The sequence below is a fragment of the Aulostomus chinensis genome, chromosome 7 (genome assembly GCF_037954235.1).
Source record: "Aulostomus chinensis isolate RoL2024-O1b breed Wild chromosome 7, RoL_Achi_v1.0, whole genome shotgun sequence".
Classification (NCBI taxonomy): domain Eukaryota; kingdom Metazoa; phylum Chordata; class Actinopteri; order Syngnathiformes; family Aulostomidae; genus Aulostomus; species Aulostomus chinensis.
The window spans coordinates 16,479,823-16,506,747 of record NC_141326.1 but is presented as its reverse complement, the minus strand read 5'-3'; the positions used below and the strand labels follow the sequence as shown (position 1 = coordinate 16,506,747).

The window sequence follows — 26,925 nt, the reverse complement described above, 5'->3', positions numbered from 1 at the left end:
ACCCTTCCATCATTCATCCATCTATTTTCCACTGCTTATCCTGTTAAGGGTCATTGGGGGGTGGAGCCTATCCCAGCAGCCTTCAGGCGTGAGGCGGCATTCACCCTGGACAGGTCACCAGTCCATCACAGGGCCAACACATAGAGACAGACAACCATTCACACTCATAGTCACACAGTCAATTTAGAGTATCAATCAGCCTCGTCCTCTCTTGATGTCTTTGGACTGTGGGAGGAAGCTGGAGTACCAGAGAGAACCCACGCAGGAACAGGGAGAACATGGAGACTCACACAGAAAGATCCCGTGCTGGAGCCGGGGCTCGAACCCGGAACCTTCTTGCTGTGAGGCGACAGTGCTGACCACTGTACCACTGTGCCGCCCCCCCTTCAATCATTATTACCCCAACCTAATCAAATTGCTACAGTGACACGAGCCATTTGGTGGAGGCAACACATTGATCAACACAATCCATCCACTTATTTTTACAACGGAGTAGCGTACAAGGAGCCTATGACATCATGTTGCACACTACAGCTTTGAGAACCAGCAAACTGTGATTGGAGGACCCAGAGACCTCCTGGTGACATGCAGCTGCAGTTAATCTTTGACATTTGCATGCTGACTGCACAGAGACTGCACACAGTGTCAGACCCTGGACTGTGGTGATGCCTGTTTCTGACGAAGCACCTCATGGAGAAGAGCAAAACCCTCTCGGCTCCTCGTAGTCATGGATTGTGAATTTATAGTTTCCAGATTTATGAAATTGGCTCTTGTCATACTTTATAAACATTTATTTTTTTCGTATTTATTATTATGATTATTATGTAGGTTCATGTTTTATTTTCAACTGAACATGTATTTATTGCTCAGATTGAGAGAAATGTGGGCGAGTTTGCCTGTTCTATGATGGCCTTGCGCAGGTAACAAGACAAGCTCTTTATTTCATACACTTGCATCTTTATTTCCATCAAATGGAAGAATTTACAATCCCATGACCTGGACATATAGACAGATGTCTTCCATGAGTTACACTGGTATATCATTACAAAGTAGCAATCCAAAATAAAGGACATTTTAATCTGCATGTGTCTAATCTGCCAGGATCTTTGTTACATTTGTGCAGTCGATATATCATATTTTAATGTTTTATTTTCGACTGGCGACTCATCCAGGGTGAACCCTGCCTCTCGCCCAAAAACCGCTGGGATAGGCTCCACCCCCCCCCCTTAATCAGGATAAGTGGAAGAAAATGGATGGATGGATGGATAGATGTTTTATTTTCTTGTTAAAATTGAAGCAATAACAAGAAGAAAGGAATAACAATACAGACATTCATGAACCAATGATAATGTTTATTTTAATGGTCATGGCCACGGGTTGGTAAGTTAAGCTGCTGCCTCCATAATGGGGATGGGACCCAGGGTGACATCGCCCTCCCACTCAACAACTGTGAAAGAAAAGACAGAAGACATGTGTTACAGTACTGACTGTCTCGCAGTACAAAGTTGTGATCATGGAATGGTTTAAAAAAATGTACTCTGTCAAATTCATACGTATACTAATGAATATCTAAATAACATACATTGCTGAGACTGCTCCACTTCACGGGATTTCCTTCCGTGAGTAGGCAAAGAAGTTCCAGGGTTCCAGCTAGATTGACCTTTAAGCTCATGATTTGAAATAGGAATTTGTCCTAATCCAGCACTTTCACAGGAGTCACAGGCTGGATCAATTCCACTGGCCTCCTTCCACCTGAGAAGAAACGGTACAAGCAGCAAATATGAATAGAGTATTTAATCACATGTTTTTTCATGAAAAGTTATTGTCACACATGAGGACTCACCCACTGATGAAGGAACAAGCTCTGTGTTCAGCATCGATGGGACAGGCAGTAGAGGTTGCTTTCAGGTGGCAGGTAATATAGATCTGTTGGAATTTTTTTCAGATATTATTGTCATTTTATTGCATGTATGTATTCCTGTATAATAATACAAAAACTCTTGGCAGCACGGTGGTGCAGTGGTTAACACTGTCGCCTCACAGAGAGAAGGTTTCTGGTTCCAGTCCCAGTTTAGACACGGAACCCTGTATGGAGTCTGCATGTTCTCCCTGTTCCTGTGTGGGTTCTCTCTGGTACTCCAGCTTCCTCCCACAGTCCAAAGACATCAAGAGGGGACGAGGCTGATTGATACTCTAAATTGACTGTAGGTGTGGCTGTGAGTGTGAATGGTTGTCTGTCTCTATGTGTTGGTCCTGTGATGGACTGGTGACCTGTCCAGGGTGAACCCCACCTCAAGCCGAAAGCAGCAGGGATAGCCCCCCCACCCCGCGACCCTTAAGAGGATAAGCAGAAGAAAATGGATGGATGATTCTCCTCTTGGGAGATGCTTACCATGCCACTGTCAACTTCGTGGAACCTAAAGGCCTCCAGCTGGAATTGAAGCTTGTTCTCCTCAGAGCGAGCCATGAATCTAGAGTCAGAGCCTGTGACCCTGGCATCGATTAAACAGCTGCATGCAGGAAAAGATTCATTAGAGATGCTGCTTTGACGTTCTTGGTCATCTTTTCCTACACAGTTCAGGACAAACTTAGTTAATTCAAAAAAGTTACCTACCCATGGTTCTGAATGAACATGTATTTGGGGTTGGAATTCACGTCTGGTGCCAGAGTGGCTGTGCAGTGAGTCACATAAACACGGAGGGGCACGTGGTAGTACTGCTTGACGGCGGCCTCGATTCTAATCATATCTCCCAGGTAATACTGGTAGCTTGGCCTCTCAAATTTCCAGTCATCTGTGCAATGCAGTCATAGCTGAGAATTATACTACTATATTAAACATATAGATAGATAGATAGATAGATAGATAGATAGATAGATAGATAGATAGATAGATGTACATTTTAAATTCACACAGTAAGTTATGAGTAAATGAATGTATTTTAACTTACCAGTCATAAGTTTCAGAGTGAAGTACAGAAACTCTTCTGCAACCTTGACGGCGGAAAATGGGATCCAGTGTGGGTCAAGGGGCAAGCTGCTCACATTGTGCTTCCTGAAATGATGATCCATTTTTAGTGTTGTGGGGTACATTTCATTCAATGATTTCTATGTCATTTGTATTTTTGTTTGTTTGTTTGTTTTGGTCACACCTCCCACTGATAACCAACACACCTGGGGTAGTGGCACTCCACAATGACTGCAGCTTTGCTGGTCCTCACAACAGGGGCGGTACCCACAGGTCTGGGATCGTAGTTCACGGTGAAGCTGTAGATGATGAAGTCCTCTGTCATCTGGCAAATAAATAGTAAATATGATGATAAACACATCTTACGAAACAACATCATAGATGAAAAATAGTTTGTAATGCACAAATGATTAAGACGGGACAATGAACAATTATTTCAAATCATTTTCATATTTAATTGTATATGTTTAACTAGTGTACTTTTCGATGTTCTCATCGCATATAATGACCCACTATTTTTGCATTGAATTTTGCACGTACTTACCATTACTGAGCTGTCACAGTCATGCAGTTCGGCCAACAGAATGAACTCTTGATTAGCCACGTCATCTGCAGCAACAGCACAGCGTCCCAGGGTGAGGTCACTGCCGCTGATGAACTGGCCTATTCCAAACATATCCTTCTTGACGGCCACTTTCGCGTCCCTCTCCCTGCACTCGACTGAGACAGTTGCAGCAGGAACAGGATGCCTCAGTTCAAAAGGCCCCTCAGGCTTCGGGTCAGGCTTGGGGTCTTCAGGGTATTCCCATGTGAGGGGTTTCTGAAATGTCTGCTTTGACTGTTGGTTATCTGGAAATGGATTCTTGGTTTCCTGCCTTGGTGGTGGTCTTGGCTTCTGAATGTTGGGGTCTGAGTTGTAACCAGGCCACTGAGCATCACAGAGGCTGCCAAGCAGGGCCAGTGCCACAAGGCACAGAGCAGTGCATTTCATCACCATGGCTTCACAACAACAAGTGATCTGCACAGTTCACTAGGTGCTGTAAGGACGATGAAACTGCTCAGCTACTTTTATAACACTGTGAGCTGATTTACTTCCATGACATTCCCGCCCCTTCTGTTGCACATTACCCACTTGACCTGATAAGGGAAAATCTCAGCCAATGAAATCATGTTGACCAATGTTATTAAGCTGTTGAACAAAATCTGTGAAAGCAAGATAACTAAAGCCCTCTTTATGTATCTTCAGTTGGAAAAATATATTCTTTTAATCCACAAAATGTGACTTTGCCAAGAAAATAGACAGTAAAATAAAAACACAGTAAAAACACATGAAATGACACAATCATGATAAGGATAATTTAATGCTTAATGTATAATTTATTTGTGAGTACAACTTGAAAGTTCATTTTAACCTAATTGAAATTTTCTGTTTTAGAGCATTTTATACAACTCCCAGAATTCTGAACCCAGAAGCTTGTGGTCACACAAAGTTAGGCTGACCTGGGGTCAGGCCTACCTGCCCTCCACCTGACATGTCACACAGTGAATTTTGCCAAAGTACAATTTGCAAATCGATATGGACCAAACCACCATCAACTGAAATCAAATACAACCCCGGGCCAGCTGTTGAATCACATGCAGTAAATCCCAATCATGTTCAACTGCCATTCTTAGAAGAAAAACATTGACAGAGTCTGGAGCAATGAGAAAACATATTTCAAAGTCTTGCATTAGTTGGACATTGCATTGTTTGTTTAAAATATCAAGCTGTTTTAACCTGATAAAAAGCTTGCAGGGTTGATATGACACGTTTGGGGCAAATACGTTTTTTTGTTGTTGTTGTTCAATTAAAATAATAACTACTAAAACTACGAACAAAAATAACACCAGCTCTATACTGAAGCTGTGAATGGAAACCACAGTGGGGACAGAAAAGATCACGGTAATAATGACAATTGCCATGCAGAATTGTATAAAATAATTGAATTATTAAATACATTGTAAGTGTCAGAGCTCATTGCCAGTGTTTTAAGGCAACACCATTAAAAGTTGGTTGCTATTGGGTCAGTGCAGTAATGTTCTTAAGACTTACAAAAGTAAATTTAAGGAGACCAAACAATATTTTTGATGACAGTTTTAAAGTATATTAATATGTTCTGATGGTCATGTTTTCAGGTCTGTATATCTTTTGAAAGGGATCTTCCGTTTGTGACTCCTTTTGTCCCCCCTCTTAAATTTTCTTTCTTCAAGAGGGGGGGGTGTTTTTTTAGTAGGACAGTGCATCACAATTTGTGCACAGTGTGAAGCCATCAAATTGAAGTTTATGGCGATGCAAACAAAATGTGGCTTGACTTCAAATCCATCCATCCATCCATCCACACCTACAGTCAATTTAGAGTATCAATCAGCCTCGTCCCCTCTTGATGTCTTTGGACTGTGGGAGGAAGCTGGAGTACCAGAGAGAACCCACACAGGAACAGGGAGAACATGGAGACTCCACACAGAAAGATCCTGTGCCTGAGCCGGGACTTGAACCCGGAACCTTCTTGCTGTGAGGCAACAGTGCTGACCACTGCACCACCGTGCTGCCCTTGACTTAAAATATCAAGTGTAATGAAAGAAAAAAAGAATTCAAATCTTTGTCGTGATAATTGTCCAACTGATAGGTTTTAAATTTGGTAATCCCACAAGAGTCATCAGATATTCGATATTAACAAGTAGATGATCAGATCTCCAATTCAAAAGTTTGTTTTTCTGCATATTGTGATCATTTCAATGAAATATCTTGATCAGTATATAAAATGGGACTCAAATGCAACAGTCTGAGACAAACAGCTGGGATTTGCTATTGACAGACAGGAATCTCAGGATGGTGAATACATACGACATGGAAAAACAGAAAAGGGGAACAAGGGAATGATGTGCAGGTGGATGGAGGGGCAACTCTGGGATCGGTGCAGTGCAGGAGTGAATGGCACAAAGAACACAGACACCATGGACACTGAAAGAGTTCATTCATATCTTAAAATTCTCCACATCCTTTTAGTGACTAGAAAAAATCAAAAATGTGGAAATTTTTTTTTTTAAAATTTCATCTCCATGAGGAGACGAAAAGTAGCTTAACTGCGGTGAATATGAAGAGAGGCTACAGTGTATTGATAATTATTTGTGCTATTAGTCTATATTGTGTTGCTGGTAATAACCATTTATTAATATACATTAACGTCCCACACACCCTGTTTTTTCATTGCCTGATGTATGTTAACATGTGTTCCTTCATGTGAAATGTTGACAATTTCCCTACGAACTGCAATGTTATTCTTCATGTCAAAATGCACACGTATGTACATACTTGAGGAAAAAATTGTGTCCACATAGACAGAAATGGCAACCCTCTTTCACTGAGATTCTACTTAAATGACGCATGTCATTTAGTTGTTAACAGCTTCATTATGTTCAAAATTTTTAGCAGAGGCAAAATGTTCTTGAAGATAAGAAGAGGTGTTTGTCTTGGTCAGCCATCCTACGCAAAGACCGTGTGACCTGCTCTGTGCAGGTCACACAGACCCATGTGAAGGTTTTTACTTTGAAATTGTTCAAACAACCTGGAATTTCAGTCAAAGGTGATCAATAGTAATTGCAGAGTAGCGAAAATAATCTGAATTTAATATTCTATAATTACTATTTTGTCCATATCTACAGATGCATTATAGCAGTGAATATGTCATTTTTTTATGCTGTAAATCTACTTCATGGAATCATAGGGATCATGCCATTGCTTCATCACACACCAATCAGTAACAACAACCTTTGATTGGCAGCTGTGGACAGCAAATAGGATGTGCGATATCAATGAGTCAGCGAGGCCAATACCTTATAAAAGTCAACATATCAGCACCCTGTTTTCCACAGCATTCAGTCTGAGTCCCAGTGCTGTGAAACCAAGGCAATGAAGTTGATTTGTGGTTGTGCTCTGGTACTTGGCCTCCTTGGCTGCCTGGTGGATGCTCAGTATGGGGGCAAGAAGGGCCAGGAGCCTAAGAGGCCCCCGCCAGTACAACAAAAGCCTACAATCCAAAGGCCTACATATCAAAGGCCTACACAACAGCAGCAGACACAGTATGACCAGAAAGGCGGCCAGGTCCCTCAACTACCTGCTACAGAAACATTTCACAGCTGTGAAGTGCATGAGCAGGAGAAGATACTGTGTGGCCCCACAGGGATCGGTGCTAGTGACTGTAGCGCTATCAACTGCTGCTTTGATGGACGCAAGTGCTTTTATGGTAAAGCCGGTAAGTATTTATTATACTCTTCAAGTTTTGGTAAATGGACATTTGACATATCTAAATAATCAACACTGGTCCTTCCTAACCTCCTGCTACCAGTGACTCTTCAGTGTACCAAGGATGCCCAGATGATTGTGGTTGTGGCCAGAGACGCCACCCTACCCAACATTGACTTGGAGACCATTTCCTTCCTTGGAGAAGATCAACGCTGCAACCCAGTCGGCACGACTTCAGCTTTTGCTATCTATCAGTTCCCTGTCACTGCTTGTGGCACTGTGGTTATGGTGAGACCTGTGACCCATACTGTTCTTTGATTAGCTTTGTGGTCACTTTGTCTCCGGTTATAAAAAGTCTGAAATACTGCCAATTTACTGTAGGAGGAGCCTGGAATTCTTATCTATGAGAACAGGATGTCTTCTTCATATGAAGTCCTTTTGGGACCCAATGGCCGCATTACCAGGGACAGCAGCTATGAGTAGGTGTTTCTCTGTCTTAAAACACTGAGTGGCCACTACATGTAGGCTGAGGATTAAAAAGCTTCCAATTATTGAGCGAAGATTTAATTCATTGCAATGCTTTTCAAGCATTACTCAAAGTTTTTTACTGTCTGAATGACACTGATGATATTTTTTGTCTCAGGCTGCTTGTGCAGTGTAGATACATTGGCACCACAGTTGAGGCTTTGGTCATTGAGGTTGGTTCAGTTCCTCCACCACCTCCAGTTGCAGCTCCTGGACCCCTACGTGTGGAGCTCCTGCTGGGCAATGGAGTTTGTACTGCCAAGGGTTGTGTGGAAGGTTAGTGCTCAGTTGGTGTGTGGTTTGATCCCCCTTAAGCCGAGACTGTGTAACTAACTGTGTTCTCTGTTTCAACAGTGGATGTCGCCTACACCTCCTTCTACCAGGACACTGATTACCCAGTCACAAAGGTGCTCAGGGATCCCGTGTATGTTCAGGTTCATATGCTTGAGAGGACTGATCCCAACCTTGTCTTGACTCTGGGGAGATGCTGGGCAACTGCCAACCCCAACCCCCTCAGTCTTCCTCAGTGGGACTTGCTGATTGATGGGTAAGAGTAAGAGCTGCTCTGACTTAAGAGATGAAATCAGCACATTTTATCTGTCTTTCTTTCTTATTATAGAATACTAAATTATTTTTCTTCTTAGCTGCCCCTACGTTGATGACCGCTACATGACAAGCCTGGTCCCTGTGGATGCCTCATCAGGGCTGGCATTCCCAACCCACCACAAGCGTTTCGTTTTCAAGATGTTCACTTTTGTGGCAAAGGAAGGAGGTTCTGAGCAGCAAAAGATCAAGACAGTCAAGGGAAGCCTTGGAGGGGCTGCAGATGTCGTTCTGACACCTCTGGATGAATTGGTAGGATGCATCTATGAAGGAGTTTTTGTGTTTGTTTGTTTTTTAACCGCTACTTTAACATCAATCTTTGTTTTCTACCAGGTGTATATCCACTGTGACGTAGCTGTGTGCCTGCCCTCTATGGGAAATAACTGTGAACCCAGATGCTTCAGAAAGAGTAAGTGTAGTCTTCAGTTCTATACATCACCAACATGGCGTTTGATGTTGCTTCCTTTAAGCTGGACAGCAATCAGAAGAGGAAGCCGATCATATATGTAACAGTGTGGCTTGTAGCGCCAACGACAGTTGTTAACATCTGCCGTCATCTTTTGTTTCTCACAGAGAGAGACATTGCTGCCTCTGTCATAAGAGCCGCAAGAGCTGAGACCACGGTGGTGAGCAGTAAAGGGATTATCATGCGTGAGGAAGAGGACGCTCTTCAGTAGCATCATCCAGACAGAACAATGGCACCAGGAAAAATCTGGCTCTGATACTGAAAAAAATGATTTGAGTTTGCAATAAATATTCAAGCCACTGTTTTTTTTGTCTGATCTCCTCAACCCTTTTAACCCAACCCCCCATATAATATTATATATAATACACCAAAGTAGCACGCTAAAATAGTTGAACATGTGTTATTTTGATCAACACGACATATTTCAAATCCACATTCAATAAATCTTAAATTCCTCGACTATGAGGGAAAAAAATAATGGCTTTTATCACTCTACCTGGTGTAGCCTGTTCGAATATCCGAATAAATCTCCCCCATCCCATCGTCATCTTCCACTTATTCCTTACTAGAAGGGTCGCGGGGGGGCTGGAGCCTATCCCAGCATCTACGGGCGAGAGGTGGGGTTCACCCTGGACAGGTCACCAGTCCATCACAGGACCAACACATAGAGACAGACAACCATTCACACTCACAGTCACACCTACGGTCAATTTAGAGTATCAATCAGCCTCATCCCCTCTTGATGTCTTTGGACTGTGGGAGGAAGCTGGAGTACCAGAGAGAACCCACACAGGAACAGGGAGAACATGCAGACTCACACAGAGAGATCCCGCGCCCGAGCCGGGACTCGAACCCGGAACCTTCTTGCTGTGAGGCCACAGTGCTGACCACTGCACCACCGTGCCGCCCCCGAATAAATCTAATCCATTAAATGAATAAAAAGGATGTCAACCTTACACTTGTTTGAAGAATGTTTGTATAGAATACAAGCAGTATCCAACATTATTATCAAATGCATTATATTATACACTCATTATGACCGATATTTTGGGTTTCATTCGTCTTCAACATTCAGTTTTCTTCAAGGACAATAGCGATGTTCTTAAATTTCCAAGTCACTCTTACACCGTTGACGTCAAACATAAAAACAGGCTACCATGCAAATGATAAACGGTGAACTCATTATGCTGGAAATCCCCTTGAAGATCACGTTGGCTCAAAAGCTCTGTCAGCAAATACAATAATGTGTGACTAACATTGTGCAGATAAACAATGATACTTTCAACAGTAAAATCCATGTGTTCTACTTCTAAAACCAGTTCGTTCTCACTCCCTGAGAACTGGAGGCTTCGTAGTTCCGTATCACATTCTTATATGCTGAGCATGTGGACCAGGATCAGTTTCTAAAATATTCGTGATGTCACAAATCATCCACGTCGAGATTTTCACTGAGCAAAAAATTGACACTTTCACCGGTGCATGTGAAAAAAGCCTCCTAGCGCAAAGCTCTACACATACATCCCTACACACAGACGCTCCAACTCTCAATTATGAGAGTAAGAAGAAAAACAAAATGTTGACTGGAGAGGTCATTTGAATATCCGGCTCAATAAAAAGCAGGCTGTAGTGTGCAGCCATGTAACAGCTCAAATAGGTTAATTTTAGAATGTGATAAAAAAAAAAAATAGAGGCGTGTGCTATATTTAGGGTTGTATTATTAGCTGGTGCTGATTTGGGGTCCAGAGGTCAACTGAAGTGGAAGCTGTTGGAAAAAACCAAAACAAAACAAAAAAAACCCAAAACAACAGAATTTTGGCAGTACATGAATCAAGAATATTTTTTACACTGAAATCCATCAGCAAGTTCTGAAGGTGGTTCTGACCGTATTTGGGATGGAGCTGGTGGACCCACTAAAGGAGTGCATCAAAGTTTTCACAAACACATCATTTCCTTCACTCACTCACGATGAAAGTCAGCCTCTCATTTATTCACCTACCAGGGGTGTGAGAGTCTGCTCATCATTGCTTGTTTCTCCTTGGTTGTGGCCCACCTTGGAGGAGGAGAGTGAATTAACTCCAAGTATGACACAGAATTAAAGTTGTAAAGTTAATTTCTACAATGCTGGGAAAAAAAGTCGAATCTGTTAGAAACCACATATTTGGGAGCCACAATGTGATGAAAATCGAAGGTCATAGCTTTTTTCTAGTGCCCAGTTGAACACTCGAATTTGCCAAGAATGAACTAAAATCGTCGCCTGATAGAAGAACTCAATTACCCAAAACCCCCATGACTCCTGTTTGTGACGTTTAAGTTTAACGAAAAGAAGAAAAAAAAATCCAATCGTATCATCATGTGAACGCGGAAACGACTCGTGATTGGACATTAATAAGGGCTGTTTGGATCACGTGACCCGGTCTGTGAGCTAGCCAGGAGGAGGAGAAGCAGCACAGCGGTCTACTCAGAATGAGGCTGTAATACTTGATGTCTCTCGCTTTCCATGCGGTTCAGGCCATCGAGCTATGTTTGGCTCTTCCGGTTAAGCAGCTTTACGGGCGTGCTGAGTCCATCAGCTCGTCACTCCAGCCGTCTCACTCCGACTCTTCAACACGCCTTTCCGCTTCTCTTTGTCCGGAAAGTCACGATGCTTTCCGGTCGTAATGTGAGCAACAGCGGCAAATTCGGAGAGGACCCCGATGCTGGCCCTCCGGCGGAGAGGAAGCGACTGGGAATCGCTCTTATCGATAACGAGAGAAGATCGAGGACCCCAAGTCCCCTGTTAGGAGCCAACTGTGATGACGACTCGGAGGCAGAGTCGTTCCGGGATGGAAGAACCGAGGATGTAGACCGGGAAACGAGGGGCAGGGCGTTTACTTGGTGTCGGGACTTTCTGTCCGGCTCATGGAAGGCCATCCAAGAAGCGGACTTTCAGATCAGCATCGTCAGGTGAGGAAGAGGACCAGAGAGTCCCTGAGCCCCTGAGTCCTTCAGCATTGAACTGTCCCACATAGAAGTGCCACATGAGACACGATTGACGTTTGAAGAGCGTTTTCTGACACTGACATAATGATGATGTGATAGTAGAAAGATGCAGGTGCAGTTGTTCAAGAGTGATTTACTGTTAGAGTTTTAAACTGGATAATATTTAAATACGTTATTTTAAAAATATATTCATATCATATGATATGTATTCTTTTTTAACAGGGTGAAAAACACATGTAAACATTGTGAAATTGATGAAAACACATATTCATGACTTCCAAATTACCTGGAAAGGAAACCAGGTGCCCTTAAATCTTATATTTATCGCATCAACTGGATCGAAGCAAAGTAAAATCTGGTCAACTGGACGTAAGTTTATCTTGAAGACGTTTCACCTCTCATCCGAGAGGCTTCTTCAGTTCTAGTGAAGAGTGTGGAAACTCCAGCTTATAAACCTATGTGGGCGTGGTCAGTGCTATTGTGGTGGAAACGACCCCCCCGAGACTCACCTGGCCTCCCCAAACGACAGTCGTTGTGAGGTGTCAGGGAGTTTCAGGGGTGGTCGTTCGGGAGTTTCACCGACCACTCAGATGCTAATGGGCTGTGCTGGCAGCAGCCGTTCCACATGGGTCTTTCAGCTGAGCTCTTTGGGGAAGCTTTGAAAGGACTTGGTTGTAAATAGGTGAAAGGAAACGTCGCAGTCCACCTACTCTGTTCAAAGATAGTTTCTCTATCCTGACGTGGATGGCTTCTTTAACTCCTCTTTCAAACCATCTGTCCTCTCTGTCGAGGATTTGGACATGGTCGTCCTGGAAGGAGTGGCTTTCCTCCTTGAGGTGGAGGAAAACCGCTGAGTCCTGTCCTCCAGAGTTGGCTCTTCTATGTTGGGCCATGCGCTTGTTGAGGGGCTGTTTGGTTTCCCCTATGTAGAGATCCGTGCAGGCCTCACTGCATCTGACAGCGTATACCAGATTGCTTTTCTGGCTGTGAGGGGTGGGATCTTTGGGGTGAACCAGTCTTTGTCTCAGAGTGTTGTCTGGTTTAAAAGACACAGGGATGCGGTGCTTGTTATAGATTCTCCTTAATTTCTCAGAAACCCCTGCCACATAGGGGATCACTATGTTTTTTCGTCTGCCTTCTTCATCTTCCCTCCTCCTGGAGCTCTCCTCCTTTCTGGACCTGGAAAAGGATTTTACAAAGGTCCAGTCTGGGAAGCCACAAGTTTTAAGTGCTCTTTTCAGATGCTGCTGTTCTTTTTTCCGGCCTTGGACGCTGGTGGGGATGGTCTCTCCGCTCGGTGTTGCAGCGTCCTGATGACACCTAACTTGTGCTCCAGAGGATGGTGAGAGTCAAAAAGCAAGTAGTGGTCAGTGTGGGTGGGTTTCCACCACAATAGCACTGACCACTCCCACATAGGTTTATAAACTGGAGTTTCCACACTCTTCACTAGAACTGAAGAAGCCTCTCGGATGAGAGGTGAAACGTCTTCAAGATAAACTTACGTCCAGTTGACCAGATTTTACTTCGCTTCGATCTACGATGACCTGGATGAATGAGAACCTACACAGACATCAACTGGATCATGAGCAAAAAAAGAGAAGACTAAGCAGTTTCTGAATTGCTATCACAAGATTTACAAGCACAACTTTCCAATCGGCAATTTTTTAAGTGCAATTAAAGTACAATTATTTAACGGTCATGGACCATACAGTTTTGAGATAATCACACATTAAGTTCATGTTCAACGTCTCAAATAAGAAATAGCAGAGTAGAAAGTATTGCTCAAGAAACTATTCAGTTTGATTGCATAATAAAATAAAATTAAAAAAAAACAACAACATAATGGCGTGCTGATGTTATCTTGCATCCTTGCTGTTAAGTCTACTGAATTTACAGAGACAGACATTAGGAGTAGATTTCAAAAATAATCTTTACAGCCCGAGACTTCTCTATTTTGAACTGGTGTTTTACCATCTTCTTTTGAGTTCTATCGCAAGTAAAGGAGTCGCCAAAGTATTTTTAAAAAAACACAGTTGGAGTGAGTTGTTTTTTCCCCCCAAAAAGCTCCGGCACTGATGCAGTACTTCATCCACAATGTGTATTTGTCCTTTCATGTGCTCACAATTTGGAGGTCACAAAGATGTTTTTACACTCAGCAAACTTCTCTGGAACCCCAGAATGCAGGAAGAGCCAGCCATGTATATTTAGCTGAAGGCTAAATGCATCTGATGGACACCAACCTGAAAATCTCAGTTTACAAACCTTCAGGAGCATTGTCTGCTGTAATCCTCAGCTTTTGAATCTCTCTCCATGCTCAGTAGTCCACAGATACTGTGATCTGAGCTAGCAACAAACTCGAGCACTTTAGTTTTGCACGATTGTGAACGAAAGTGTTCACAAAACGCAGCTTTTTGAGTCGTGTGATTAAATGTCGTCCTGCTGTTTTTGGTGTTTTGCAGCGGCGGACTGAGTAATCTGCTGTACCTGTGCAGTTTGCCGGATCACGTGCACACTGTGGGAGAAGAACCTCGCCAGGTTCTCCTCAGAGTCTACGGCGCCATCCTACAGGTTGGTCCGCCCACATCAGGGGCATCCTTAGGAAAACGTCGCCTGTGAATTTGTGTTGTGTTGTGTTTTTTATGATCGGGGGAGAAGAATGATATTAATCTGGTGAAATGATGTCATCTCTGTGTATCTCCTTGTCACAGGGCGTGGACTCTCTGGTACTGGAGAGTGTGATGTTTGCCATCTTGGCTGAACGGACTTTAGGGCCAAAACTTTATGGCATCTTCCCAGAGGGACGCTTGGAACAATATCTCCTGGTATGACACACACACATAGAATAGTAGTATAATGTGTGGAATACTATTACAAGAACTTGTATATCAAGGAATATCCGGATGATTTGATGACATAGGGTGTTTTTCGACTGGTGACCATCGTTAGCGTTGACAGCAGCTAGCTCTCCTAGCTTCCCGCATGCTAGCTGGGCCTTGATTGGCTGTCTTCAACCGGCCAGTGGTTAGTGACTGTGCTTTATCCAGATAAATAACCTCCGATTAAAGTTAAAAACACCTACATTCTCTTGTAAAATAAGCTAAAAGTGTTGTCAGTTGACTCCGGTGTTTACCAACCCATGCTCAGATCTGGTGAATCAGTTAAATTACGATGTGAATGTAGAGGAAGCATTCATAGAATCAGTCATTTTCTTTCCGTCTCTGTTTTTCTAAGAACACCCGCATGCGCACAGCTCAACTGTCCGACCCCGACATCTCAGCTGAGATTGCCACCAAAGTGGCTCGTTTCCATGACATGGTTATGCCCTTCAACAAAGAGCCCAAGTGGCTGTTTGGGACCATTGACAAGTAAGACCGCCTTCGTGTGTCCCTCTCGTCTCTCCTGCTGCTGTCAGGTATGGACAGTTGATAGCTGATGCGTGTTGATTTCCCTCAGATACATGGATCAAGTGATGAAGCTCAGTTTTGTGCGGGAGGCTCACGTGAAGAAGTACAAGAAGCTCATGAAGTTGAATCTGCCCGCTGAGCTGGAGAGCCTCCGGTGAGCTCAAATGATCCCATTTGTGCCCCCCCCCCCCCCCGGTTCACTTCCAGCAAGAAATAACTAAATAAACTTTTCAAAAACAAATAAATGGTAGAACACCACCATGACCCGGCAACTCAGCCCAGTGTGTCTTGACACTCTGCTGATGAAAGTACAACCTATCCTCCCGCAGGCCCCCGCCTGTGTGTGAGACCAAGGACACCATTTGGTTTGCACCAGACAACTCCTGACTGGTGACCCAAAGCACAAGTAACAACAAGTTGAGTTGGTCATGCGTACATGCTGTTTCCACTCGGTCACCGACCTTTGTCCCGGTGACTTCATGACTCCAGAGTCCTCCAGGCAGCGTGTCCTCAGCAGAGAATCAGCCCACTGTTTATTGTCTTTATCTCTTAACATGCCATCGTGAGGATGTGTTCCAGTTCCATGCTGAAGCAGACTGAAAATGTCATCAGCACTGCATGTTCCCGGTTTATCACACCTGGACTTGCTTCATGCAGCTCAGCCAATTCCGTGATATTGTTATTATTTTTATTAAATCTGTTTTAGTTCGTATTGATTTACTTGTTCATGTCACGTCAAACCACATAGCCCCTCACTGATTTTTAGCTAACACAATGTTCGATTCTGACGTGCGTCTTTGTATGTGAACAGAGAACAAGAGAATATACGCTCACGCAAATTTTCTTAAAAAGGTACGGAAAAGTTATGGAGATGTATCTTTAAAACGGATCCTGCAAGCGTAGATATGGACTCAGTTCGAGGTCTCTCCGTTGCGCCATGCATGCTCCACATTAGCAAGCGGAACATTAGAGTGGGTTGCGCAATGCAGCTTGTCATCAGCACAACACGGTCAGTTTTATGTTGCGGTACACTGAATGTGTGCGTCTTATTGTCTCATCTTCTTTCTCTTCCATAGAAAGTCTTCAACTGACGAAGAGTTCGCTTGGATTTGTATTCTGTGCATTTCTAACGCTAACATCCTCTTTCCCTGCTTTTTCACTCTCTCTCTCTCTCTCTCTCTCTCTCTCTCTCTCTCTCTCTCTCTCTCTCTCTCTCTCTCTCTCTCTCTCTCTCTCTCTCCAGTGCACTACTAGCAGCGACTCCATCACCTGTGGTTTTCTGCCACAATGACGTCCAAGAAGGTAGTAAAAATAAAACTTCCTTCTACCTCCTCGTCTTTTTTCTTATACGGCCGGTTTATCCACCCTTTGGCTCTGTTGGCGCATTTCCCTAGAGTAGCAGGAAGGAATTCTAGTTTGCAGTTATTAATAGTGACGGCTCATGTTCTTAGGCATCATCCTGTGAGGTAAATTGAGCAGCAGAAGTGGACGAGATGACAGTCGGACATTTAGGTTTGCCATTGTTGTGGCTTTCTCTGATCAACCGCCAACCTTAACATGGCTTAGAGAGAGAGAAACACAGAGAGGGAGGGAGAGAGAGAGAGGGATCGTTCCACCAAGTGTGTGTGTAAATATTTTCACCTGTTTTATTGATACTCTGACTTGAGAGTGTCAGGCCTCTTTCATATGCACTCTGCACTCTCACGCTGTGTAACCTGAGCTGAGCCCCATCAGAATTGTGTTAAGTTTTACATCACTTCCTTCGACCACGTAGGTCCACATGCAGACTCATAGTACCACACGACACAACCACTGGACAGCCAGTCAGCTGCAGTGTGTCGCTGGCTGATAGTGCTGAGTGTGTTTACACCGTGAGTAAATTTACACGAAACACACTTCCCATATTACACTGCATATGAGCATGTGAACACATGCCATAATCCGATTAAGGTCATATTCCAGTTACTAAAAAGCAGATTCAGACAAGTGGCATTTGCCTGTATTAACCGGAGTACTGACTCGTGTAAACACATCACTGCATTTGAGAATATTCACTGGGGACTTTTACTGTATCACCTTAGTATTTCTTATGGCAGTTTAGCGAGGTTGCCTAGCAATGAACTGGAAGAGGAGCAAGTTCACTGTGTGTGCTTCTTCCCACATGCAAAGACTAGATTATTGGGAATATGCCAACCAACATGGAAACGGGAATATTTCTTCCGCTTCAGCACATATCAAACATGTGGAATATTACTTTCACCAGAATATGGACCTTTACTGGTGTGTGTGTGTGTGTGTGTGTGTGTGTGTGTGTGTGTGTGTGTGTGTGTGTGTGTGTGTGTGTGTGTGTGTGTGTGTGTGTGTGTGTACGCGTACGCGTACGCAGTCCTTACGAGGAATGGGGCTGATTAGACACGCTAAACACTTTGTTACACTTGCAGTTCCAACCTACCCAGGTGATTAAGCTTGTGGGACGAGCACCACTGCAGATACACCTTGCTCAGGGCGCCAGTCCCATAGCAGCTTGGTGAGGGACGTCAGCAAAACCAGAATGTTCCGTCATCCGGAAACATGGGGCCTCATGCCGGAACCGTTGGTGCACGCACCCAACCCTTAAATCACTTGTAATCAAACCGCCTTTCACCCTCCTAGTGGAATGATGACTGAGTTATGTCCCATTCATCACTTTGAGGACATTTTCAGTGTGAATACATCAAGTAACACAATGTGGTTACAGTGTCACTGTCATTCATGGAACGCCGGAGTCAATGTGTGTTATGGACATTAATCTGGTTTCTAGGCTGTAAAATAAAAGTTAGGGGTGTGTGTGTGGGTGTGTGTGTTGCTGTTGCTGCTGCTGCAGCTGCAGCAGGCATCAAGCTGGTATCCAGAGGTGCATCAGCTGCAATACCTGACAGTGTTATCATACGCCACTCATCCTCTGTGTTAACAGTCTGCTCCGCCATGTCTGTGTTAGTTCTAAACGGTGAGCGGTCACGGCACAAGTCAGTTTTTCTCATCCCTTGGATTTCTCGGGAATTTAATTCTACTTACCCTTCTCTTCTTCAGAGCTGGAAAAGTTCCTCATCTTCTGTGTTGTTCCCATTAGCTCAGCTGACCTTACATGGTATTGTGAGGGCATCCGTTAACGCTAATTTTATTATTTTCGGGGGAAAGGAGGGATCCAGCGTGCTAAGCAGCTACTTTCCGAGTGTTTCCTGGTGATTCAAAAGTTGGGGAATCTGATGTGGCAGAATCCCATCTCTCCTCCTGACGAAAACTTAAACTGAATATGAGTGTACAAAAAAAACTTCTCACCTTCTTGCATGAGGCCCATGGTGGCTTTTCCTCTGTCCCGGTGTTTTGTCATCAGAATATTACACATCAATGTCCTGTTCTTACCACTTGTGACAGCAGAGGCTGCTGTTTCTTCTTTCTTCAACAGTCTTACTTTTAAAGGATCCGTGTGAGCAGTGTCCCAGTCTTGTGCCATCTAGGACTTAATTTGGAGATTGCAGCCCCTCCTTCCTCCCTCAGGGAAACCTCTATTTGCTTAAAGGGCATTCACTCATGGTTTGTCAGCAATCATTTATTCAAAATTGGAAAAATAAACAACCTGGATTGATTCACTACAGTTTCTCGAACAAAGTTTGGAAGGAGTTTAGTTTTGAGGTTGAAATCTCTAGAGATTATGGGGAATGCAAATTTAATCCAGAGTGAACACACTCAGTTAACTGGCGATGATGGTTTTTCTGTCGTTGTTGTTGTTGTTGTTGTTGTTTTTTAACTTCCTGTTTTGTCACTGCAGGTAACATTCTGATGCTGGAAAACGGGGACCAAACCTCAACTGAGCGACTGATGCTGATAGACTTCGAGTACAGCAGTTACAACTACAGGTGTCGTCTCTTAATTACTGTCATTTCTCGTCAACAACATCAGTACCTCTTACTCCGAACGATGTGGGTTGTGCCTGTGAAGTGATCAGTATGTTGTTTTGCTCAGGGGCTTTGATTTCGGCAACCATTTCTGTGAGTGGATGTATGATTACACCTACAACCAGTGGCCTTTCTACAAAGCCAAACCAGAGGACTACCCCACCAGGGAGCAGCAGGTCAGCCTACACGACCTCCTGCTTGGTAACGCTACAACATCTTTGATGATTTCACGAACTCGCGTACCTGGAAAAGGGATGATCATCTTCCCTCAGCTTTTGTGGACAGGAGCAGCCGCTACGATCAAATATCACGTTGCCAGATTTCAATCTCCAGGCCAGAGAAATTCCTCCTCACGGCCCGGTTAGGCTCCTGCATGTCGTAAACTTTAGGGGCCTATTTTATGAAAATATACTGGGGCGTGATATTCAAATGAAGATTGATTTCAACCGCCACATTTAACAACGCCAGATCATTGGTACGCTGTAATTGGTAAGACACACACAACTCTTCTGAGCATGGATGGATGATGCACCTGTTCTGGCCTTCTGAGGCCCTCTAGTGGTAAATTGTGGCAATGAAACTTTGTGTTCAACGGGAGTCTTTGTCTACTGTGGCCTATTCTGGTGAGGCATGTACTATGATTTAAATCCAATCTTACCTAATCAGAGGTATTTTAGGCAGAAGTTTTATTGACGGGGATCATAAACAGTATCTTTGTACGAGTGGAATGAGCTGGAGGTTTTAAAATGGTTTTAATCTGATACTGAAACCGAAAACATTTCTTCCAAAGACATTTTTGGGATTCGTCTCTTAACATTTTTAACGCAAATATTGTGTTCTTTATATCTCAGCTTCATTTTATGCGAAGTTATTTGGCTGAGCAGAGAAAATCCACCGACGTTCCCAAGGACCAGGCGCGGATTGAAGAAGCCATGATAATTGAAGCGAACAGGTAACGCACACAGTGCTTTATAATGTTAGAGTATGATCACGAGTCATGGGGCACCTTCGTAACAGTCATCATCTCTGCGCAGGTTTGCATTAGCATCACACTTCCTCTGGGGTCTGTGGTCCATCATTCAAGCCAAGATATCCAAGATTGAGTTTGGATACATGGTAAGGGGGGGTCCTTCTGTTTTTAATCTGATGCTCACCGCATGTGTTACAGCTCCTACATTAATGTTCTTCATTGTGTTGCAGGACTATGCCCAGTGTCGTTTTGACGCCTACTTCAAGCAAAAAAAGCTCTTCTCCTAAATCCCTCCTCATCACCTCTTTTTTATTTTGTTCTCGTGATTCTTCAAACCCCCCCCCGACGTTCCTCTGTCGGGGATTCATTTTTAGAGCGAGAGGTAATCCAGTTCCAGGCGGCTCTGCTAATGATGAGCATGTTTGGTAAACGGTCGACATTAACACTTGAATCATGCATGAGCGCAATGAAATTGTGCGGGCGGTTTCTTTGATTCAACAACTAACTATTTTCCTGTAGTTTGATACTGAGTTAAAGAAAGTATTGCTCCTAGTATTTTCTAAAGGGTCTCGGTTAATGTGTTTATTTGATCTCCCATTTGTAGATGCACTCCACTTCTTTGGACCACTTTCTTTAATGGCTGTTTGTCAGATCCTATCCTACTGTAACGATACCACTGGTTTACTGAACCCACAGCACTGTTGTGAAGGCTTTTTATGTTTTAGTGTCTCTTGTCATTCTAGCTCAGTTCTTTCTTCTGATGCGCTGTATGCAGTAGAGTGGCATGAAGGCACATTGTGACGATACACTTTAGGTGTAGACTCACCTAACTACTCAAGGCCTCGAAATTCATGCACCGCAGGTAGTTTAATTAACTTGGAAGTAAATAATGCTAATTTGATCAGCCTCTCCAGAGGCAGATTATAAAACAGATCCCCTTCTCTGCGTGCTCAAGGACACACACGGAGATCGCATGACTCCTTAGCTTATCGCAATTATGGTAGCGGACGGGTGGGTTAGCATTCCTCCATTTTGCGCTTTCTGCTTAGCAGTCACGTGTTGCAAAACGAGGACTCGACTCACAGAGTTTGCGAGTATATTCTTGGTGTTATTGGGTCACTTTAGGAGTTGTTTCAGCTCGATGTTTGGACTTAAGTAAGCTAACACCTTGATTCACGACCATTCATTGCGCTAAGCTACCTAGTGGTCTTTGGGTCTTAGCTCCCACCTGCACACACAGAGGAGAGAAGGATACCTATCCTCTTGGAGTGAACCACCTCTTCCCTGGCAAGTTGGTCTGTTCCTTCAAGAACACATTCAAATAAATCTTCACCAATTATTCAGCAAAGTTCGGTTAAAAGACACTCATTCAGCATGTAATTCCAAGAGGGCTATTTTATAAAGCATTACTGCAAATAAATGTCTGATTTACCATAAAAATGGTTATGAATTACATGATCTTAAAAGAAAACTCTACTGATTTTCAACAGTGAAGGACTCTCCAGTTGAAGGACTGTACAATTGAAGGACTGTACAATTGAAGGACTCATTTCCAAGTTTATAGGTGCAGAAGTGACATGAAGTTAATGTGTGAAAGCTGATAATTACCCAAAGAGAAGTAGACTGTAAATAAGAAGCAGGCAAAAGTGAGGAATGCTGAGGAATGTAAAAGATTGACAACGTTAAAGATGTGCAGTAATAAATCAGTGGAGTACTCCTGTAAGTGAGTAATATTGCAGCTTGTAAATGTCAGTGTTTAACCAAGCAGCACCTTTTAATTGTCTGCCCGTATTAACAAAATCATGGGTCTTTTGTGTCCGTCTTGGCATTTTTCTGACACATTTTTCTGGATTATTTCCGTTTTATCAGGTTTGTTTTTTGCAAGAGTCTGAATTATGTAGACATTTATATGTAAAATATGAGCTTAACTAATATGCAACCACATCAAAATGAAAAAAAACGATGTAACACTTGAAACATATTAATGTCACATAACAGTTTTCTTTCCTTTCAGCCTCAGATGGCCGTATTCATGTCTTTGATCTGTGGAGTCTTTTCATCCCTCTTTGTTTTAGATTCTCTGTATTTTCTAGTCAGTAGGCTGTATTAACCTGAATGCACTGCCATTAATCTCTGCCTTGGCGTCCATGTTTTACACATAACTGCATCGCAAGAAGACAACTAGAAGCTTGACTGTGCCTACCTGTTCAATTTTTCAACATCCTCCCGATACAGGTTGATGTCTGTTAAAACTTACTGTACCATTATTGGTAGTATGTTGGTCCTGTTTGTTCAAATCTAATTTAAAGGTAATAAACATTTGTTGACAACCTGTCAGTGCCCCTGTTTTTTAATCATCCGTGCTCAACATTATCATGTGTAATAATTTCACAATAAGGGATATTTAATGACACATAACTATATTGTAATGCCTGAAGTAACTTGAGTGGCTACTGATGACGTCAAGAGCAGAGCCAAGTGGGCCGTGTTTCATTTGAGGCTGACGGTTGTCCCACCTCCATGTGCCTAGAATAGACCAGCCTGAACCAACAACACTGCCCTGGGATAGAGAGGCTTTCTTATGAATCTACTGGATCTTTTACAGAACAATCAGGAATCCTGAGTGGAAATTTCACTTTATGGCAGATCTAGTGGTCTTTGAAATATCCTCACAGCTGTTTCTCTGAAAGACCACGTGACAGTGAGAACTGAGACGGGGAAATGGAGACAAGCTGCTGGTACTTGAAGTAAACTGACTGTTGCGTCTTCTATTTTTCCTTTTACACTGGCTGTTTGGAATTCATCAGGCAGTTGTCGTACCTTATTTGGTGGATTTGGAGAGCATGATTCAAGTAGTGGTTGTTCATCTTAAGACCTTTTAGAAATTTAACAAATAACATCTTGCACAGACCGTATATGTTAGTGAAACTGCTTTCTTTCATGAAACCCGTCAAGCAGTGTTTTATGAGACTCTTTAGATGGGTAAGCTTATGGGTGAAATATGGTCTAATGAGACTGTGTGGGACTTTTCCAATAGTTAATACTTGGATAGCAACCCCATGTGTTAAAACATGTCAAACAAACTCAGAGCAGTGGAAAACCAACAGGGCACTCCGCACTTATCGCCGTGGAGACGGAGGTGAAACCATGGTGGCAGTTCAAACCAGCACACATGCGTTCCATGTGAGTAAACCCTCAATCCTCAACGCTCTTGACTGTACTGGCTATTCACAGCTACTGTAGTCAATTTGGTTCATTTTCAAGGTGGATCTTGGGCAACTTTCAGAGTGCAGCGAGTATTTCCGAGCCTTGTACCAGTCCAGGATGAGGGAGACCAGAGAGAGCATCATCTACCTGGACCATGTGCCCTCCCTCGTCTTCTACAATCTCCTTGAGTTTTCCTTCCATGAAAAGTTTAAAATCCCTCAGGAGGAGGAGTTGGGGACTCATATTCAGGTATGAAAACTTTTCATTTATTCATGTTTTAATTTGCTAATAGAGTGAATGCCTCTCCTTGAAATGAACTCAGCACATCTGGTTTTGTCTCTGGAGGTCAGCAGCTACCTGCTGGCAGAGGCCTTCCTCTCAAAGATCCTGTCTGTGCTGGCAGATGTTCTCAGCCCAGATAACTGTCTGTCTTACCTGAGTCTGGCTCAAGAGATCTGCTGTGAGGAACTGAAGATGACTGTGTTCTCCTTCCTGAGTAGAAACCTGCTGGAACTACCTCACCTCATCAGGTATTAATTCATGAATTACATGATTGTGTTCCTCACTTGTTCACTCACTGAGTTTGTTTCTTGTGGTTCAGGGATCTCAGCGATGAGGACAGGGTGGAACTCACCCTTCTGAGGACTCAAGGAGACCCTCATCTCTGCAGCCTCAGGAAAGAGAACCTGATATCTTGGAATGACCCAGGAACTGAGCGTGCCAGACATATCTTCACCCTGAATGGGTCAGAGGAAAGCGGAGATTGGCGTGTTCTTACTGAGTTTCCTTTCAGGGCTGATAAATGGTGTTTCACTGCAGTGGTTCTGTTTAACTACCTGTACATCCTAGGAGGCTACAGGCAGCGTGTGAAAAGAGGTTGGGAGTTCAAACTGGCCTCCTATAGATATAATCCATCTACTCATACGTGGGTTGCCATAGCGCCTCTCATTAAGGTAAGATGGAAACGGTAACTTGGACAAGCTGATAAAGAATAATACTGTCAACAACTGTCGCCATCTGTTGCATCCACAGCACAGGAGACACTTCAGCGCGGTGGCGTGTGACGGTGGTATTTATGCTGTGGGAGGCTGGTACTTGGACTCCCTGGTGACCCCTGACTCCTGCACATCTCTCTATACAGCTGTAGAATGCTATAATCCCTGGACGGACACGTGGAGGTGTGTGTGTGTGTGTGTGTGTGTGTGTGTGTGTAAGATGTTTTTAGGGGTTACACTGAGACATATAGCTGACACTTTATACTATGTGCTTGTAATGGGAATGAATTGATAGGTCATGAGGTCCCTAAATGTTTGATAAGATGGTTCTCACATGTTGATGTGACAATTTAATTGTTAATAACGGCCCCATAAACACGTTTATTATCATATTATAAAACTGTCTGAAAGAATATAGCACTGTTAAACTTTCTAATGCATGTATCAGTAGTCAGCTTTAGCTCCAGTCGCTCAGATAACTTGTAATAATTGCACAATAGGTTATTTATTAACCTTAATAAAACGTTGCTTTCCCTTTAGATCCGATTAGTGCAAAAAGCTTTTTTTTATCTGTTGATAAGTGCAGAGTAACTGCAAACAAATGCATAAAAAAGTTTATTCTCTTTAGTCATATGTCTTTGAACGATAAAGGTATCCATGGTGCTATTACCAATGCTTACACAGTGTTATTAACGTACCGCAAGCATCTTTTAAGGACTTAGGGAGGCCATAATACCAATAAATTGATGTTTATTACGAGCACCTTAATCAAAGTGGATTTTTTTTTCTCCATGAAAAAAACCAAGTCTTCACTTAATTGTTGGTGTGAGTCGATATGATCTTTGCCTCAGGTTCGTCTCCTCACTGCCACTCAGTGACTTCCAGTTCACTCTGTCCTTGTCCCATGATGTACCTCTGGCTGCGAGTCTTGGAGACTGTCTCTATGTTTTAGGGAATATTCAGAGGACTGGAGAGAAACTGCTGCTCCAGTACAGCACGAGGCAGGGTAAGTCACAACAACCCTGGACCACCCAAGGATGTGGTTTTATATCCAGAGCTTGGATTCTCCATTGTTTTGGCCTCAGTTTGCTCATTGTAGCTCCTAACACCAGTGCACCTCCTGCCCTGTAGACTCCTGGTCTGAACTGCTTCCCACGCTGACCAGAACTGATGCGGACCTTCCAACTCTTTACTTCCTGGGTGCCACCGATAAGCTGATTGTGATTGGGGGCAACAATTCAAATAATGTGATGACGTCATTTTGTGTGGCGTCTCAGAAATGGGGAGAGGTAAGAATCAAAATGAGTGGTGACTTCCTCACATTGAAGCTCAGAGGCCCCTGAACAGATAGATGTAACAGAAACATTTAAATTCTTACATTTTAATTGATGACATTTGACTTGTTACAACTTCTTCATCTGAGCACTTGTGGGTTTTTTTTTGTTTTAAATTTGTATTTCTGATACCACATCTCGCTCCAGATTCGCACCACTCAGAAAGCTGCATATGCAGGACAGGGAACCGTAGTAGGTGACCAGGTTCTGATGCCAAGTATAGAACACAACACCATTACAAGGATGGATCTCCCAAGTCTGGAGCTGAGAACTCTTCCTCCTCTACCCATCTCCATCTGCTATGAAGCTGTCTTTTATCTTCACTTTTGACCTTGCATTTTATGTCTTTGATGTATGTGGGATTAACAATGTGTGAATATAACAAAAACCCAGTGTTTTCATGTCTTCTATACATTCTCTCCTCATGGGTTTCTAAACCCTTCAGTTTATAATTTGCCTCCAAACACAGATAATAATCTTACCTTGCATTAATGTTCTCTCAAGTTTCCGTTAAGAGGATGAATATGAACATCCTAAACCTTTACAGAACATTGGGCAGAATTCTCATAACATCTTCTATACTATACTAACTATATGGAAACATTTGCTTTAGGTTCCCCGACATTCCAAGAGCATCACCTTGTAAAATGTCAGCGTGTAGCGGAGGATCATCGCACCAGGATGTTCCCTCTTGGTCTTCACACCAGAACATTTCTGGTTGGTCGAGATGTTGAGATCTAAAGGGAAGGAGCATTCTATCTGGGTTGAAGGAACATTCAGGATGCTCAGGAAACATCAGATGATATTTTATGGAAAAGTATTTTAGATGTTCCCAAGTTTCCAGAACCTTTAGTGATATTACAGGAAGCTTTAGGGTACCAAATAATAACTTTCATCTTTGGATCTGTTTAGGTTCTAGCATCAACTTCCCTTTACTCTGCCTTGTACTCTGGGATGCCACCTTTTAAATAAATAAACTGAATTGAGCTGCTCAGTTCCAATTATATGTTCTCTCAGAGAACCACAACTGCCTCACCAACAACAGCTTTACACTTGTCACTTGATTTTTAAAAAAATGTTTTCTATATTCTCTTGATAAACTCCATTAACTATTAAAGCGATCAAGGCTCATAAAAACAGGCAGCGTCTCAATTGATTGAATTGATTGAGAGGAAATGTTAGATTCTCAATTCCCATCATAACACGGCGCTGAGGCAGATAAGGTTACACAGCAGAGACGTCACGGCACATGAGGTTAGA

General features: G+C 43.1%; 4 protein-coding genes across 5 annotated transcripts; 3 read left to right on the top strand and 1 right to left on the bottom strand.

Moving 5' to 3' along the window:
- Window positions 1-1,254: 1,254 nt before the first annotated feature.
- Window positions 1,255-4,023, bottom strand: LOC147258776 (zona pellucida sperm-binding protein 3-like). Its single transcript, XM_086208805.1, has 8 exons — window positions 3,510-4,023; window positions 3,172-3,290; window positions 2,949-3,052; window positions 2,615-2,792; window positions 2,393-2,510; window positions 1,844-1,926; window positions 1,583-1,752; window positions 1,255-1,447 (listed from the first exon to the last, which is right to left on the bottom strand). The coding sequence occupies exons 1-8, from the start codon at window positions 3,960-3,962 to the stop codon at window positions 1,386-1,388; spliced, it is 1,287 nt and encodes a 428-aa protein (XP_086064931.1). The 5' UTR covers window positions 3,963-4,023; the 3' UTR covers window positions 1,255-1,385.
- Window positions 4,024-6,864: 2,841 nt separating this feature from the next.
- On the top strand, window positions 6,865-9,141 carry LOC147258775 (zona pellucida sperm-binding protein 4-like). The gene is made up of 8 exons (XM_086208804.1): window positions 6,865-7,257; window positions 7,351-7,535; window positions 7,629-7,726; window positions 7,891-8,048; window positions 8,127-8,319; window positions 8,417-8,627; window positions 8,709-8,784; window positions 8,949-9,141. Exons 1-8 carry the CDS (start codon window positions 6,915-6,917, stop codon window positions 9,050-9,052), a joined length of 1,368 nt encoding a protein of 455 aa, XP_086064930.1. The 5' UTR covers window positions 6,865-6,914; the 3' UTR covers window positions 9,053-9,141.
- A 2,108-nt stretch (window positions 9,142-11,249) lies between these two features.
- On the top strand, window positions 11,250-22,455 carry chkb (choline kinase beta). Its single transcript, XM_086208797.1, has 11 exons — window positions 11,250-11,784; window positions 14,280-14,388; window positions 14,529-14,642; window positions 15,052-15,185; window positions 15,274-15,378; window positions 16,468-16,526; window positions 19,033-19,120; window positions 19,227-19,335; window positions 20,011-20,111; window positions 20,194-20,275; window positions 20,360-22,455. Exons 1-11 carry the CDS (start codon window positions 11,339-11,341, stop codon window positions 20,414-20,416), a joined length of 1,404 nt encoding a protein of 467 aa, XP_086064923.1. The 5' UTR covers window positions 11,250-11,338; the 3' UTR covers window positions 20,417-22,455.
- A 251-nt stretch (window positions 22,456-22,706) lies between these two features.
- On the top strand, window positions 22,707-26,559 carry LOC147258773 (kelch repeat and BTB domain-containing protein 13). Of its 2 annotated transcripts, none has more exons than XM_086208795.1 (8): window positions 22,707-23,312; window positions 23,394-23,585; window positions 23,682-23,866; window positions 23,938-24,289; window positions 24,369-24,514; window positions 25,183-25,337; window positions 25,463-25,620; window positions 25,813-26,559. In XM_086208795.1, exons 1-8 carry the CDS (start codon window positions 23,046-23,048, stop codon window positions 25,993-25,995), a joined length of 1,638 nt encoding a protein of 545 aa, XP_086064921.1. In that variant the 5' UTR covers window positions 22,707-23,045; the 3' UTR covers window positions 25,996-26,559. The 2 variants fall into 2 exon arrangements, with proteins under 2 accessions (XP_086064921.1, XP_086064922.1); XM_086208796.1 differs by having other exon boundaries at window positions 23,257-23,312; window positions 23,416-23,585.
- The last annotated feature ends 366 nt before the right edge of the window (window positions 26,560-26,925 follow it).

What these genes read in the sequence shown, in the direction of transcription:
- LOC147258776 (XM_086208805.1), bottom strand. Translation starts at nt 3,962, where the DNA reads ATGGTGATGAAATGCACTGCTCTGTGCCTTGTGGCACTGGCCCTGCTT. An exon ending in ACTGTGACAGCTCAGTAATG is followed by an intron (nt 3,291 to 3,509) that starts GTAAGTACGTGC and finishes TTTATTTGCCAG; the next exon opens with ATGACAGAGGACTTCATCAT. An exon ending in ACGAAGTTGACAGTGGCATG is followed by an intron (nt 1,927 to 2,392) that starts GTAAGCATCTCC and finishes AAATTCCAACAG; the next exon opens with ATCTATATTACCTGCCACCT.
- LOC147258775 (XM_086208804.1), top strand. Translation starts at nt 6,915, where the DNA reads ATGAAGTTGATTTGTGGTTGTGCTCTGGTACTTGGCCTCCTTGGCTGC. An exon ending in CTTGTGGCACTGTGGTTATG is followed by an intron (nt 7,536 to 7,628) that starts GTGAGACCTGTG and finishes AATTTACTGTAG; the next exon opens with GAGGAGCCTGGAATTCTTAT. An exon ending in ACCCAGATGCTTCAGAAAGA is followed by an intron (nt 8,785 to 8,948) that starts GTAAGTGTAGTC and finishes TGTTTCTCACAG; the next exon opens with AGAGAGACATTGCTGCCTCT.
- chkb (XM_086208797.1), top strand. Translation starts at nt 11,339, where the DNA reads ATGCGGTTCAGGCCATCGAGCTATGTTTGGCTCTTCCGGTTAAGCAGC. An exon ending in GCTTGGAACAATATCTCCTG is followed by an intron (nt 14,643 to 15,051) that starts GTATGACACACA and finishes TGTTTTTCTAAG; the next exon opens with AACACCCGCATGCGCACAGC. An exon ending in TACAGCAGTTACAACTACAG is followed by an intron (nt 19,121 to 19,226) that starts GTGTCGTCTCTT and finishes TGTTTTGCTCAG; the next exon opens with GGGCTTTGATTTCGGCAACC.
- LOC147258773 (XM_086208795.1), top strand. Translation starts at nt 23,046, where the DNA reads ATGTTAGTGAAACTGCTTTCTTTCATGAAACCCGTCAAGCAGTGTTTT. An exon ending in CCATAGCGCCTCTCATTAAG is followed by an intron (nt 24,290 to 24,368) that starts GTAAGATGGAAA and finishes TTGCATCCACAG; the next exon opens with CACAGGAGACACTTCAGCGC. An exon ending in CGTCTCAGAAATGGGGAGAG is followed by an intron (nt 25,621 to 25,812) that starts GTAAGAATCAAA and finishes ATCTCGCTCCAG; the next exon opens with ATTCGCACCACTCAGAAAGC.